Genomic DNA, 16,177 nt, shown 5'->3' with positions numbered 1-16,177 from the left:
TGAAAATAAAAGCAGACAAAGAAAAGAACTATGCAGGCTTCTGTTCCTAAATGGATATGAGTTGGCCGTGAACTGATTTACACTGAAAAGTAGAAGATTCTTGTTGTGGTTTAACCCCAGCCAGGAACAAAACACTTAGGCAAGAAAACTCCTTAGTTTGGGGTTGAGATAAGGACAGTTTAACAGCTGAAACAAAAGCTGCACACACAAATAGAGCAAAAGAGAGATTTCATTCACCATGTTCTTTGGCCAGTCTGTTGTGCAGCCATCCAAGGAAAGCAGGAGTAATGGTGACTTGGCAAAACAAATGCCATCACTCCAAACATCCCTTCTTCCTCCTCATTCACCCACTTTATATCCTGAGCATGAAGTCATAGGGAATGGTTTATCCCTTTGTCAGCTGGGGCCAGCTGTCCCAGCCAGGTCCCCTCTCAGCTTCTTGTGCACCCCCAGCTTACTGATAGGGTGGTACAAGATGCAGAAAAGACCTTGACATTGTGCAAGCAAATCCTGTTTTCAGCACAAATTTAAACCATAGGTAGCCTCATACTGCCTTTTCTGAAGAAAACTACCCCAGCCAAAGCCAGCACAATTGTAAATGCTCAAGAGTATAGAATTCTAGAATGAACAATTGGAACAAACAGATGTGTTTTAGGGTGTGTTTTGCTTGAGATGGTTGGAGCATTAATGATGCATCAACCAGGTCTGGATGCATCAAACCCCAGTGTTTGTCCTTGGTATATGTTAGGAGGTGAGGGCTGACCAATTTCTGCCCAATTAAATGTCCACCAGCACAGTGTTGATCTACTAAACTCTTTCTGAGCTACTATAACCAAATCTTTAATTGCATGCTGAAAAGGAAGTTAAGCATTCTATTTGGAGCTTCTTGACTCTTTCCCTCAATTTATTATTTTTTCTGTATGCCATTTATTTTTTCCATGCTTAATGGTGATCTAAAGGAAGTTCTGTGAGAACACTTAGCCATGAACCTTTAGCTATTGTATGTACTATATAACTACTATAATTTAGCTATATGTACTTGTTTTTCATTGATGATTCAAAGATTTCATTTAGTCTTTTGTTCCTGAAAAACTGATTTTTTTAAAAAAAGTTTAAAATTATATGACAAGGATAAGTCCTTTTGATATTTTCATAGAACTAGCAAAACCTATTAGTTATGCACAGCAAACCTGTTAGTTATGCACTCACTGCTTTTATTTCTTTGATTGATACAGGCTATGTGTGCATGTGTGTTGTTAGTGATACTAAAATGAATATGGCCCTCAGTGACTCAGACACTCCTGTTGTTGGAGAGTGAATTTACCTTCAATTGTTTTACTTGGAGCTATTAAGTGCATTTCAGAATCTGAGTCAAGTCTAATGTGTGCTAACGTAATTAGCACCAAAATACCATTTCCCTTGTTCATCCATGCATTTTTTATCCATGGCCTTGAAGCTAGCACGTACTCTCATTGCAGAAGTGTCTGAATGAAAGAACAAAATTGCAGTGTCAGTGATTACTGTATATTGTTGCAGTATTCTGGAACCCTGGCCCTACATCCCAGTTGCTCCAGGTGCTGGTTTATGCGAGTGTGGTGGTAGTGCACGTACATTGTGCTAGGCAGAGAGTATTCACAGCAGTGGCAAAACTGAACACAAAGAACTCCTAAGTAGGCCAAAGACAACAATTGGATAAAATAGGTGGTAGAATTGCAGTAGAAAAAAGAGATTTGTGTGTCACCATAGTAGAGACCAGCTATAGCAAGCAAATGAGCACTGTAGTTACCACGGTTTCTGTAGGCATTGCAGCAAACAAGTTTTAAGGAGGATTCTGAAGCAAGATAATAAACTTCATTAAGGCCGTAACCCAGAAGCCTATTTAAATGATAGGATTATTTCTAGTGATGTCAAGAGGCATTAGATCAAATCCAACATTGTATCTGCCAAGGTAACTCTAGAATAAAAATTGCCATAGGATTTTACAGAATTAAGCATACTGAATTATACACAAGTTTTCTGAATATGGTATGTTTTAACAGGATTAATTTTGTGTTACCTTTTGAATAGTTCTATTATTTGACAGATCACAATTTCTCCTTTTTTCCATAGTTACCAATAATCATAATTACCAGTGGGATACAAACCAAAAGTACTTTTATTCATGTTTATGATTAATAACTTAAGCATTATAATATATTAAAAAAACATCAGGATCCTAATTGAAAAGTACATGCTTATTTCCTGAGCATATTCTGATGAGCTCAATCCAGGGGTGGGATTTTAAGTTTATTGTATCTGCACACTAGTAATGTGATAAACTAAATCACCAAATATATGGTTTTATAATGTGAATAATTTTTTGTGCATTTGTTTTGACTTCCATGTATTTCTCTTAGATGAGTACCTGCTTACAGGTTTGTTCATCACATATGCAGGACTATAATTCAGATTCTGATGGGAGGGTGTCCTTCCCTTAGGACAAGGTTGTCAGCTTTCACTTGACACTTGTATGCAGCATTACTTCTGTTTGCCATGCAGAGCATGGAGCATTTGGTGGTGCTGGATCAGTATATGAAAGCTTAAAGCCTTCAGTTTAGAAACAAAGTAATGTCTGGCATTTGCCTAAGTGGAATAAGGGCTTAGTAATAATTAGGTGCTCATTCTAAGTATGCCAGGTAACTTGCAGAAACAGTAAAAGTTGAGGTGTAATTTGGGTTGAGTAATGTAAAAGCTGGTATTACTTTGCTTAATGTTGTTTCATCAGCACTTAGGATTAGTATTTATTCATTAATACAGAGAGTAGTAATTATGGAAGATGATCTCTTTCATGTTTCATACAATTTAGAGGCGACCATGGATATTTGTGTTTGTTGCCACCTAAATTACAGTAGTGATCTTGCAACAGAAATAAGTCTTCTGTGGGCCTGCTGATCCTTTGTTGTTACAATGAAATAAATTATGACCTTCCAGCAAGAAACATGTTGGATATGGCTGTCCAGCGACATTGACTTTGCAGCCTGTCATTCTTATCTGCAATTATTAATATATATTCTTATAAAACTCTTACTTAACCAAAAATTGTCTAGTTAAGATTTGAAATTTATATACCCACTTAATGATAATGATTTTGAAAATCATGTTTAGTTAAAACCAGAAAAATTATTCTATAGTTTTCTTTTAAAGATAGAGGGAGAATAATTAAAAATAGCTCTGTTGTGAAAAAATGCTTTCCTTGGCAGAAATAGAGTGCAAAAAGTTTTTTCTAAAAGCCTGTAAGTCTTTAATATATTTGTTATGGAGTGTGTAGTGCTTTGCTTTGTTTCAAGTATTCTTGTAGTACCAGAGCACACTCTGAATGCAATAACCTAGCTGTCCATAATGCTTAAAATGTTGAGGGTTTTTTTTTGTAAAAGCTTTTAAAGTTATTAGAACATGGGGTTGCAGTATCCACAGTTTTATCTCCTGACTGAAGATATGGGGATTGACCCCCGTCCCCCCCCTCATTTGATACATGCCTGAGGAGGATTCTTGAACAGTGCTTTAAGTTGTACAAGCAGACAGAAGTAGGTTGCTCCCTTAAAAAAAAAAAATCCCCAACACAGCTTAGTTGTCTATGATGCAGTCAGTATTGATGTGGAAGGACTAGTGTGCATCTAGAGTTCTTGACTTGGAAATGAAACCTTCAATTGATCCAGGCTTTGCTACAGGCACCCAGAAATCGTGTCATAGCATGAAAATTTAAAAGCAAGAAAAAGTGTTGTGAGAAATGTAAAAGAGTTGTGATCCTGACTCTCCTGGCCGTGTTCACATCAGCCGTAGGTTTTTGGTAATAGCACTCTAAAGCAGATGAGATTATCCATATCGGTGTCTTTAATGCCAATTCATTGAAATCTTTGCCTTAAACTATAACGATAGCCTTAATATTTGAACCCTATGCAGAGCCAGGGGTGCACATGTACAGGGAAGAGTCTTCGTAGGCATGAAATCAACTTCACCTCAAGAAGAAAGGGGATTACTTTCCAAAGTAATTATTTTCTATTTGGTAGTGCCTTAGTCATATATCTGCTAAAAACATAGTGTTTCTTTGCTTGGTTGCTCTCACGGTTTCCAGATTCTGTAGATTGTCATTAAGTAAAAATGGATTCTGACTTTTTGGATTTTTTTCTGTGTTTTTTTTTTTTTTTTTTTCTTCTGTTTTTTTTTTTTTTTTAAATGTTTTTTTCAGGTTTACCAAAAATGCAAGTAATTCGGAACTACAGTGGAATCCCACAGCCAGCAGCACAAGATGGGCCACCATTGCATATTCAGATTGGGGACACTATTGAACTTATTAGAGGAGATGCACACAGCTTATTTTGGCAGGTACTGTATCATTTAGCTAATGGCTGTATTCTGTTTGTCCAGATATCAACTTCTTATTGATATATTGCTCTCCTTTTTTCCTTTTTTGAACAAGAAGAACTAGATTCCTTGTGATTTATCCAAATAAATGCCTAATACAAAGAATTCTGCTTTTAAATTGCCACTAGTTCCTATATGGTTTAAATCTTCATTCTTGAAACCTTAAAGTAAAAGTCCTGGTGAATAAATGTGCAAGAACATGACATTGGTGGCAATCCTTGTGAAATTATAAGAGTTAAGGAGAATGTTTGGCACAAAAAGCAAAGTTTTTGAATTTTCAGTGTCTGGTTCTCTACACAGCATAAGTAAAAGCTTTGTTGACAAAACCCAGTCAGTGAATATTAGATTTATAGGGGAGAAAAATAGCTCTGCAAAACAGAACCACACCTAAACACCTTGATGCTGGCTCAAGTCAGTTAAGGATAGGGGTTTTTTATATACATAGGAAAAGTATATTCTATTGATGGCAAATTTGCTGTCACGTGATTCACATCACTACTTTTGTTATGAAAATGTCTTCTTAAATGAGAACTATAAATGTTGAAAATGCTGATTTGCATGCACTTCAACAGTAAATGCATTAAAATGCCTCATTTTTCTTTATCGTTCTGAATTATTTGTATTATTGGATACATGGAAATAGAGCTAAATAGAAGAACTATTAGGAGATTAATGGAACAACAGTGGGAAAACATCTGTCTTCTTGAATTGCTGTTCCTGTGTTGATCTTCCTGATCTTCTACTATTTTTTTTTTCCTTTTTTGTTTTTCTTTTTTTCTTTTTAAAGCTATAATAAGGTAATGACTATAATACAAAAACTGCCTGGTCTACTTCATGAGTTATGTCATACTTGTTTGTTTTGGCTTTTGTTTTTCTAGCTACAGTTAGGATGGAATCTTCTTCAAACTCTTCAGGACTGGCTCAGAGAACACTTCCTATGTCACTGTATCATTCTGAACATTTACTGGGGGGAAGTAATAAACAATAGAATTACTTTATCTATTGAAAAAAAATAAAATAGGTGTAACCAAACCACCTTACCCCCTGCTAAAAAATCCTCCAAACCCAAAAAACCAACCAATTCCCTTCCAAACCCCCCCAACCTGTTAATTAGCAGACCATGGGTATTTTGCATCACTAAAAAGAAATACTTTCAAATGACAGTTTGGCCTGTGTAGTTTTGTATGTAAGACTTGGTTCTGCAAGGTCTAGAATTCTGATCTGGAGGAGCATTTAAACCTGCTCTTGACTTAGGACTGGCTAAAAGGTAATCATCTGACTAATACAATTAGTACAAGCCAAAATTACCACTACCGCGTGGGACTGATTCTATTGCCATGTTCATACACATCTGTCAACTCAATTTACTGGAAATTGTCTTAGAGGTTGTTTGTGATTATCATGCTAAAGAATTTAGCTAGAATCTCATTGTGTTTAACTAGCAGAAACCAGAAAGTGCGTTAGGCTTTTCCCTAGAAGCCTTAGTAATAGATTTGAATCCTAATGGAAATTGTCATCTCCATTAGCATCATTCAGGAATTTTTTTCTCTCTTGTCACAGACTGCTTAAGACAGGTTTTTCTGAGTCTTTTAATGACATCTACATTTTAAAATGCATATTAAGAAAGAGCCTGCAAAATGCAATTTATATTAAAATATTTAATTATTCAGAAGGTTTTTAGGGTAATTTACAGCTGACCCTCTAGACTAATATTACAATGGCTTTCTAAGCTGACCATTTAGAAATTCAAATGATTGTAATAGATAAGTATGTGTGATTTCAGTAAAACTTTTTCATTTTTTTACAGCACAGGAAGTAAATAATACAGGTTACTAAGCAGTGCTTGAGCTGTAGCTGAAGTGCGGTCAAACATGTCTTGATAGACATGAATATGTTTTGTTCAGTGGCTGGTCTTATTGAGTGCAGTACCATTTGCTATTCAGGTAGGATTAGTATTGAAAAAAAGTGTCACTTGGATGGCAGACTGTTTCAGAGCTGTGCTTAGAATTAGGTCTGTACACGAGAGGGATTTGTGTTTCAGGAGTAAATAGAATATACGGATACAAAGGGTAACCTATATTCAAGCAGATGATGTGAAAGGGAGTAAGGAAGCTTTGCTGAACACAGGTTCAAATCTGTGAGATTGTCACTTGTTTGCACAGAATTATTTTTTAAAATATCTCTGTTATAAAGAACTTTTAGCTTAAATACTGCCTGTGTGATTTTGCCTCTCCTCTGCTGCCTCTGCACTTCTCAGTATTTTTGGTTAAGGTGGTAGCTACTGTGTGTGATGAATTACATAGTGATCTTCTATGGAGAATGGTGCATTCACTTACTGTGCTTAGGATAGCACCAATCAAAGAATGTTTTTATTTTTTCATAAACCCTTGTTATTTTTTTACATGCAGCTCCACTTTATTGAATTTTCTGAGTTCTATTTTCTGTGGTGGTGTTATGGTAGAATTACACATTTACTGTTACAGGAACAAAATGAACTGAAACCCTGAAGAAATTTCATGTGTGTTTATGAGGGTTTTTCCCTTTTAAAATTTTTTATGTTGCAGGTAGGCCATCAAAATAAAAAGGAAATGTAATTTGCATGATTTTAATGCTTATAAAGTACTCATACTTAATCTCATTGCCAAATGCTGAGAGTATATTGTATTTACAGTCAGTGTATTACATTTAATGGAGGTTAAAAAATTTTTAAAAAATCAGTTAAATCCTTTCTTTGTCTAAATACACATTCTGATGCCTTCATTTTATGAATCTCTGTTCAGGAATTTAGGTATGTGCTCTGTTCTACTCTAAAATGTGTGTTCACTGCCAAATATTACTAGGAATAGGTCACTTTTGGTACTTAGAAGCTGGAGTAAATTGGTGCTCCTGCCACTCTGGGAGGGCAGGAAAGGCTCAGTTCAGGCTGTGCTGGATGCATTTCTGCCCTGGTCTCCCCATTGTGTGGATGCACCTCCAGCATGTCAGTATATGATAGTCAGGGAGTCATCTGTAATTCTGTTGGTATTCCCCTGCCCAGTCGATAGCCACTGACGCCGTGCATCGCTTAGGGAAGTGCTCAGCGTGGTGTCTGAATTGGCTGCTGGATCACGAGCGCTGAGCTCCCACTGGAGTTTGGCCTCTCAGGTGCTGCAACCACTGCTGCACACTGGTGCAGTCATTTTGGGGATCTGTAAGGTTGCAGGGTGGCAGCTTTCTGTAGAATACCAGCTGAGGAGGATGTAACTTGAAAGGAGATAATTAACATTAATGAAGATATCAGACACTGGCAGACATTGACAGAGCTGGGAATCACAGCCCAGCCTCAGAGCTCCCTTCTTGCCTCTCATCTCTCAGAGCTTTCAGGTATATCAGTTATAATTATTACTTAATTATATTAAAACCCCAACAAAACAAAAAGAAAACCCACAGACATATTGAGCAACACTTTATTAGAACAGCATTTTATTTTAAAAACTCTTGGATATATTTATTGTCCTAAATTCCTGGGCATGTGTTATTATTTACTGTTAATCCCAATTATGTCTCAAAAATGGAATTTTTTTTTTTTTTTAGGGAAGAAATCTAACAACAGGAGAGCTTGGATTCTTCCCAAGTGATGCAGTAAAACCTAGTCCATGTGTAAGTAGAATTATTTACTCCTGTTTGCCACTTTACAGGAAAACTGTCCAGTTCATTAGTTCATCAAGATTAATTTTACCTTGCAAAAATAATATGTTTCTAGTTCCTTGGTGCTTTCATGGTGGGTTCAGTATTGCTTAAAGTAGAGAGTTCTAATACTTTGGTTATTGGATGTAAGTAGGGCATGTCAAGAAAACAAGTTTGATAAGCAGGTTTAACTTTTGGGAATATTAATAAATCGAACTGTCTGAAGAGCTTCCAGACTGTAGATCAAATACATTTTATGTGAAAGTCCACTTTATTCCTTCCCCAGCAGAAAGGTGAGAGTGCTAATCTATTCCCCAGTCACTTTGGGTTAGAGAGAGGGATTACAGCCTAGCTAGTAAGTTTAAAAATTGTAAAACTAATATCAAACTTTGAATTATGACTGCTTGATAAATTTTCTTTTTTCTTTATGTTCTTACCTGTTTTTATTTCATGCAAGAATCTTCTCAATATAGAAAAGTTTGTGAAAGTAATAAGAAAAATAATTTTATAATATGTACTCAAGAGTTTTACAGATGTAATGCTGTATTAATATACTATGCACTTGTTCCTTCTCTGCCTTCTGTAACACTGTGCATCAGATTACTGCCTTCCTTGGCTGAGGATTGATAAAAACCCATAAACCCAGTAATGCATCCTATTCCTTACTTTGCTTTAAGGTAGTTTTAACTTACTCTAACCTGATTCTCAACAGTTTGACTTATTAATAGAATTGGTTTTGTTACAGCAATCAAGATATGCCACTTCAATGGCTTTTATAAGTAGGTGGAGATCAGCTCTTAGTAGCTGCATTTTGATATGTCTTTGGGGCTTATTGTGCCTTTGTTTCCAGAACAAGTTTGCATGAGATCCTAAGGAGTAAAAGTGCATTAAAATACCATACGACATCTTTAATACCCTGTATTTCCAGGATTTCGTTTGAAGTGGAATGCTATTTGTAGGTACAAGTTGTGTTAGTTGGGGACAAATCTGAAATAAAGATGAAATTGTGTGAATATAGCTTTTGTCCCTCCACCCTTTGCTTATTGTTAAATTTGTGAATTTCCCACCCTTGCTTATTGTTCAAGGGTGGATTTCCCATGCCATGATGTCACTTGTAGTGACCCCATCAGTCATTGTGTAGTCATTGACCCCAGCTGTAGCAGTACTTTTAGGAATCACCAATGTACTTTAAAAGCACTGTCAGTGTAATATCTGAAGTTAAGAAAATGCTGCTGGCATGTTATGTAGGTCTCTTTCTAATGTTAAAGCTTTCTCCTAAATTTAAAATATACTATTTAGAGGAGTATTGAAAATAACACAGTTTTACAGAATGAATAAATACTATTCATGAAGTGTTACCAACTGGTGTCATGATCAGAACAAAAAGATGAATTGATGCTTCACCACTGTTAACTTGGAAGGATGAAATATAAACATCTTATTATGATAAATGATGCAGTTAAAGATACTGAAACATCAATCAGGTTTTAAACATACTATAACTTTTACTGTTATTATTAAGTCTAACAGTCTTTACAACCATCTGATATAAAAGTGCCCAGAAACAGCATAAAATCCATATATCAGAAGACTTTAGGAATGAATATTGAATGAAAAACTGCTGAGCTCCAGAATATCTATATTCCAGACTTTTCACAGATGTCCCTATAAACAATTTTTTCCCCCTTTAAAATAAGTAGTATATGTCAGCAGACATTTTATGTACTATATGAGTAATATCTGTTTCTTCCTAGCTTTCCTCCATTTTTCTAATTTCTGTAGAGGCATTGGATACATAGCACAGTACGAGCCAAGAGCTTCTGAAATAACATTTGATTTTATCCTTCTTTGTGCCAATGAACCACACACTTGTTATATGAATATATTTGTCCTTTCAAAATTTACAAAAGCAGCTACTCATCTATCATTTAAGTGAACTGAAGGATGGACTTATACCATCTTTGAATTTTTATATCCACTTTATTAGCACTACCAGAAATATTCAAATAAATTAGAAATATTTAAGAGTATCTTGCAACATGTAAAAACGTGGTAATTTTTGAAATTGTGGACTTGAAGTGTGCAATTTGGTTGATCCACTAAAAGATTTCTCTTAGGAATTGTCATAGTCTGTTAACTTTCTGGCAGGTCTCCCCATTAGAAGCAGGGTGACACCATCAGTATCTGCAGGGATGGGGAAGGCCAGTGCTCCCCTGGCTCTCCTGGGTGCTCTCCACTCCGGAGGGCTTCACGTGCTGCCAGCACTGCAGATGCTGCTGTGGAAAGAGCCCTTTGTCTACACTGTTTGGGATAATGCATGTTTCCTTTTTCTCTCTCAAGAATAGACTAAAGGACTGTTTAATACCTGTTTAGATTTACTGCTATGCAAGGCAAACACGTGAGCCTGGTTTTATGCCAGAGAACTTCAATGTGTTCCACATTGAAGTTTATTTCAAGGTCAAGTCTAGAGAGTTGATAGAGATCTTAGCTGATACCTGAGGTCAAGACAGTGGGAGTTGTAATTGATTGCAATTCAATCAATTTAAGCTTATAGGCATTTACAATAATAATTTCCTGACTGGATTTGTTTTGGAAAGTCTCTTTTGGTGGCATTCCATATATCATGAATAAAAAACTGTGAGAAGAATGTTACTGTAATTTCTTCCCTATTAGAGTTCAGAAAATAAAACTTTTATTGGTTTTACTTGAAGGATAAAAACCAAAATATATGTGCTTACCTAAGAATATGTGACCTTAAGTTACAAGCGTGTGAGATTTATGTTAACCTTTCACTAAAATCCATTTTTCAGCACTGTGTATTTTCATACATTGTTTTAGAAGAGTAGGGTAATACTGAGTTGTCACACACTAAAGGGAGATGATACTGTGCATTTTGTGCATGAATAAACATTATCTATGCATATGTTTGTGTACATATAACATCCATTTTGCAAACTGATTGCAGTTTAATTTTAAAATTTAATTTGAGAATCAAATTACATGCTTAGCGAGGTACAGTATAACAATTGCCCAAGTCAAATACAAAGGAATGAATGATGTCATGTGGTCTAAGTTGGTGAATATCCTCAGGTCTCTCTGAAGATTATAGACCATATTTCCAGTAGACAGTCCATACAGTCAGAATACATGAAATGAATTTTATGCATTACTGTAAATTGGTTGCATATTTCAGTGCACTTTTCTACGATGCAGAGCACTGAGCTATTGTGTGTATGTAATTTGAATATAGGCACTGTCAAAAAAGCTTTGAACAGTTCTGTGAAGTAAAAATGCGCAAAACAAACTGTCACAGAAGAAAAGAGCTTAAAATATTTTGTATTACTTTCAGAATGATAGGGAATATTTGTCCTTTATTATAACTTCCTTTAAAGAAAATAGACTTGTAGACAAATTAGATCACCTGGATATTGACAGTTAAATCAATCCACTTTTTGTTTTAGAAAAAAATATCTTGATCCTCATTTTCTGTATATTTTGATATCCTAGGTTCCTAAGCCAGTAGACTACTCGTCACAGCTGTGGTAAGTCTCTGTCTTGTCTTACAAGAATCTCTGAATAAAGCAGTCACAGAAAGCAACTGTGTTTACTACAATTTAAATTTTATTGGTTTAACCTTTCTAGGCTTCAGAAGAAGACGGTAATTGTTTGGGAAAGCAATACCATGTGTTGCCTAAAAGCATTTCTGATATCATAAAATGCTTAAAGATTGTGATGTTTTGTTTACAAGTCTGTGGTTGTACAGCCTTAGTCCCAGAGGTCTGAAATAGAACAATAAGAGATGATTTTAATGGAAGTATATCTTACATGTTGAGTGAATAAAGGAAGGAATAATGTTAAATACATCTTATATAATGAATAATTCTGCATTTCCTTAAAAAAACCCATCAAAATTGAAGGTGTAGAGATACAGGTGGCATCTGGGGATATGGTTTAGGGGTGTTTATGGTGGTGCAAGGTTGATGGTTGGATTAGATGAATATTGAAGGTGTTGTGAAGAAGATGGTGTATCAAAACTGCAGCCACTACTGCTCTGGGGTTTATGAAGTGTGTGAACTCTTTCCCACAACTCAGAAAAGACATAGTGATTCTGAGAGAGCAGAGTAAGCATCACTTGTGCTTTTTCACTGATTTTATGCCTTGCCATTTAGACATGAGTTTTAACTTCCTCTTAACTTGCCAAAAGTGAAATTAGGATCACATCTAAACAAATATTGACTTTTCATAACAAGCCCAGTAAAATGTTTATTATTTAAAATTGGTCTTTGAATTAATTCCTAACATTTGGTCTATTTATAATTTTGTTAGAAGAAAACATACTACTGGCATTAGTCTTTATTTTCTATGGATTTTTAATAAAGAACAATTTTCCTACTTAAACTCCTTTCTAATTGGTCATGGTGTATTGGTGTGAAATTTTCCATATTGGTGGTCTGGGTGGTGACAGCTTTTGTAAAATGGAGATAAGCATAATTTCCCTGGAAGCTAGGTCACTTTCCCCAGTGAACAGTTTAACCTCTGATTTTGCAAATGAGTGTCTGCTGACAGCCTCTCATGATGTCCTACACAAACCACAGGGCAGAGCAAGGGCACAAATCCGCTCATGTAGGCAGGCTGCACAATCAGTGATTTATTTGTCTTAGCTTTCAACACTTAGCATCAGCTTTTTCAAATTTGGATGGTTTTGGCTGATTTATTTTTTTTTCCTCTGGATGTTTGGTATGCCTATTGCGCTTTAGCATTTAGAGGTTATGCACAATTATGAAACAAAATAAAATATTGTCTTGTGTAAATACCAAATTTTCATATAGGTCTTTTGTTAACCAGCTACCTCTGGTGGCTGATTCTCCCTTCTGTTGTGATAAATTTCCCGAGAACTCAGGGAGGTTCAAAGGTTCTGGACCACTGTTGTATTGCTTCTCTTGCACCATGATTCAGATAAACCAGTTGGTTTTGTGAACTTTTCAAGCCAGTAGTCATTCACCAAATGCTTCGGCTCGAGCACTTTCCTTAGCAGATATTGTGTTCAACATGCATATAAGTATTCTCTAATTAGGAATTCCACAACCCCCACTGTAGAATTTTTTCATGTTTTATTCTTAATTCAGAAATCTGGAAGTGGTATTCAGTTGCAATGTATATATTTTTGGTCTTCATGATGTGTAGAGTATTTTCACTCTCTATTGCATATTTAATAGACCTGTGGAGCTTTGAACAAAATCATAGGCAATTTTTATTTTCCTTGTTACAGGTTTGCAGGAGCAATGGAACGATTGCAAGCAGAAAGTGAACTAATTAACAGAGCAAATAGCACTTACCTGGTGAGGCACAGGACCACAGAATCAGGAGAATATGCAATTAGTATTAAGTAAGTGGAAGTGGAATAAGAATGCCTCAAGAAAGTTTTCCTGTTCTCATTTTTGTCCAGATAGTATTTGAAATAAATATATAATAATGTACAGCTTTTAAGAGAGTCAATATAGGAACACTGAAGTTGTTGTCAAAAATACCCAGGATTTACAGAAGGAAAGAAGCAATGGTTTTATAATGCTGTTGTAGCAAATTTGGGCTACAAAAATAAAGGTTGAGAATGTTTGAGAAGAGTAAGCATTGTTTGCACTACAGTGAGATCTGTTTCATTGACTTTGGTGAGAACTCAAAGCCCTTTCCATCTAAGACTATTCAGCAAAATGTGGGTTTGTACATTTTATGGGTGCAAATTTTTGTTTGCTTTCATGTTTTTGTTCAATATGAATATAAAAGCAGGAAGTACATGGGAATTCCCAATTAGAATAAGCAGTTAGCTTTGACTTTTTTTTTCTGATGACAGATTACTTCTTTAGCTGTACTTTAATAAATATGTTTGGTTGATTAGATGTCAACTTTGTTTTGGCACAGATATACATTTTGTCTTAAGAATTTATGTGTGTGGTGTTCTAGGGGCATGCCCTCAGGTAATTATTGATTGTGTCTGATTAAAAACACATTTATATTCATAAGTTATTCATTGCCCACAGGTACAATAATGAAGTAAAACACATCAAGATTTTAACAAGAGATGGCTTTTTCCACATTGCAGAAAATAGAAAATTTAAAAATTTAATGGTAAGCATTGATTAGCTTTTTAAGATTGTGAGATTTTCTTCGTAGCTGTTTCTGTTAGAGAGAGCTCCTTTGGTTTATATAATTCCAGAAAGCTATGAGAGTGAATGATTTGAATTGTGTCCACTTCTGCTAATAGGATAATTTTTTATATTTATGGGTTTAGCTCTAAGTGATAATTTTATGTGCTTAAGACTACATATTTATTGTTAGGAATGGACTGTGTCCCTTGTAGTGAAGTGGAAGAGAGGAGGAATTTGAATCCCATGCATCAGCCCACTCTGGAATTAGGCTGAATCTGGGAAGGAGAATTTGATGTCGTTGGAAATCGTGGTTTTTAGGACTCAGCCTTCCTGCGCTCTGTATTCAAGCATACATGCCTGTACTCAAGTATGTGAAAATGCTAAATAAAAATTGAGGATAATACAAAACAAGAGCAGGGAGAAGCTTTAAAACCAGGAATACTTAGAAATTATTTTAGGTTAATCACCAATACTCTGTAAAACAAGAGCATCCTAGAAGTAGGGAGAGATTAAATGATAATCTGTAAGTGCTCATTAGAACAGTAAGAACATAAATTTCTTGATGAAGCATGCACCAAGCTGTTTTTGCACTCATCTTCATTTCACACTTACAAGCCAGTGAATTGTTTAGTTTTGGGGCTGAGGACCCTGAGATCTTTTCATGTTTAGCAGCAGAAATGATGGTGTTGATCACATTCACGGGGAGGTGGCTGCTTAGCCTGTGAACCCTACAAATGATTTGTTGGAAACTGATTTTGGCAAAATGGCACCTGGAGTGCCACACTGCCAGGTTTCTTCTTATGGCAGTGATGCAGTTTAATGCACTGGTACAGGTTCCAAAGTAGAGCAGAAATATAAATAAAGGACAAAGTTGGATGAAAAATGAGCAAAACGAATATGCATTGCCTGACAGAATTGAGAGGACAGAAGAAATTTCTAGTGTAAGGACCTCACTGCTACCAATTTAGCCTTGCTAACATTAAAGTAGGAAAGACTTATTTTACAACTGAGATTTAGGATATTATGAATTCTGCCCTTGAGAGTTAAATACACAGGTGGTGTGGTGTTTGTACATGCTGTGGAACAGCTGCTTTGTTCTGGATAGATGCAAGAGAAAAAGTAACTGTCTGAAAGAGGAATAAAAGTAGTCTAAGTAGAAGTAGCAGAAGAGAGACAAAGGCAGCATCCATGGTAACGTTAAGTAGTGATCTGCAGTGACACAGCGTTTTGGTACTTCTTTGGAAGGAAAAAACGTAGAAGAGCTCTCGTGTCTGCTTTTCATAGTACATTTGAAAAACTTTCACCAGAATAATTAAAATCTGCTGAGTGCATAAAGCAGGGTGCAGTGAGAGGTCAGTTTGGCTGCTGCTGTGAATCAGGGTGATGTGACAGGCTCCTGAGGAGCCCCATCCATGCTGGCACAGACTGCTTACCCTTCTCATCTCTTTTTGCCACTGTAATTTGTGCAATTCATGTTTTAGAGGCACGTTGTCAGTCAACTGTTTTCATGGAAGAATGGAATGAAAACTTAATCTTTAAAACTAACTGAATCTGTGACGTAAAATGGCTTTTCCTTTCCTCAGTTTAAAACCATTTTACTTATTTTGCCAACAAACAACATCTGTCCATTTGGAGTTCTAATTACTTTTACCAAACACAATTCTTATGGACTCACACTGTGAAAAAGATAACAGAAGTTTCATACTAATTATTTTCCATTTATCCAGATATCCTACTTTGAATGCTACTTGCTTACAAGTCACACACAATATTGTCATGGTAATTTGAATGTGTGAATATTCAGTGACGATATGGGAGTAAATTTTATTGCTGACATTCCAGTTTGCGTGATGTGCTGATATCAAACAGCAAAGCCCAAAGAGTTCTTAGTATCACTGTTGTAGACTATTATAGGCTGACCATTTTGGTAGCTTTTTGTGGTCTGGCTTATGTTTCTGTTTGTTTTG

At 35.8% G+C, this 16,177-nt stretch overlaps 1 protein-coding gene across 12 annotated transcripts in view; it reads left to right on the top strand.

Moving 5' to 3' along the window:
* The window catches only part of VAV3 (vav guanine nucleotide exchange factor 3), a 177,211-nt gene that overhangs the window by 115,715 nt on the left and 45,319 nt on the right, over positions 1-16,177 (top strand). For all 12 annotated transcript variants that reach the window (XM_085585948.1, XM_077785484.2, XM_085585946.1 and 9 more), the window contains 5 exons: positions 4,226-4,362; positions 7,975-8,040; positions 11,575-11,609; positions 13,337-13,453; positions 14,103-14,190. In XM_085585948.1, coding sequence (XP_085442074.1) covers positions 4,226-4,362; positions 7,975-8,040; positions 11,575-11,609; positions 13,337-13,453; positions 14,103-14,190 — 443 coding nt within the window. The remainder of the gene's footprint in view (positions 1-4,225; positions 4,363-7,974; positions 8,041-11,574; positions 11,610-13,336; positions 13,454-14,102; positions 14,191-16,177) is intronic.

This window comes from Lonchura striata, chromosome 8, assembly GCF_050655825.1.
Source record: "Lonchura striata isolate lonStrDom1 chromosome 8, ASM5065582v1, whole genome shotgun sequence".
Taxonomy (NCBI): Eukaryota; Metazoa; Chordata; class Aves; order Passeriformes; family Estrildidae; genus Lonchura; species Lonchura striata.
Note: the sequence above shows the minus strand (reverse complement) of the source record. Positions and strands in the feature narration are given on the sequence as shown.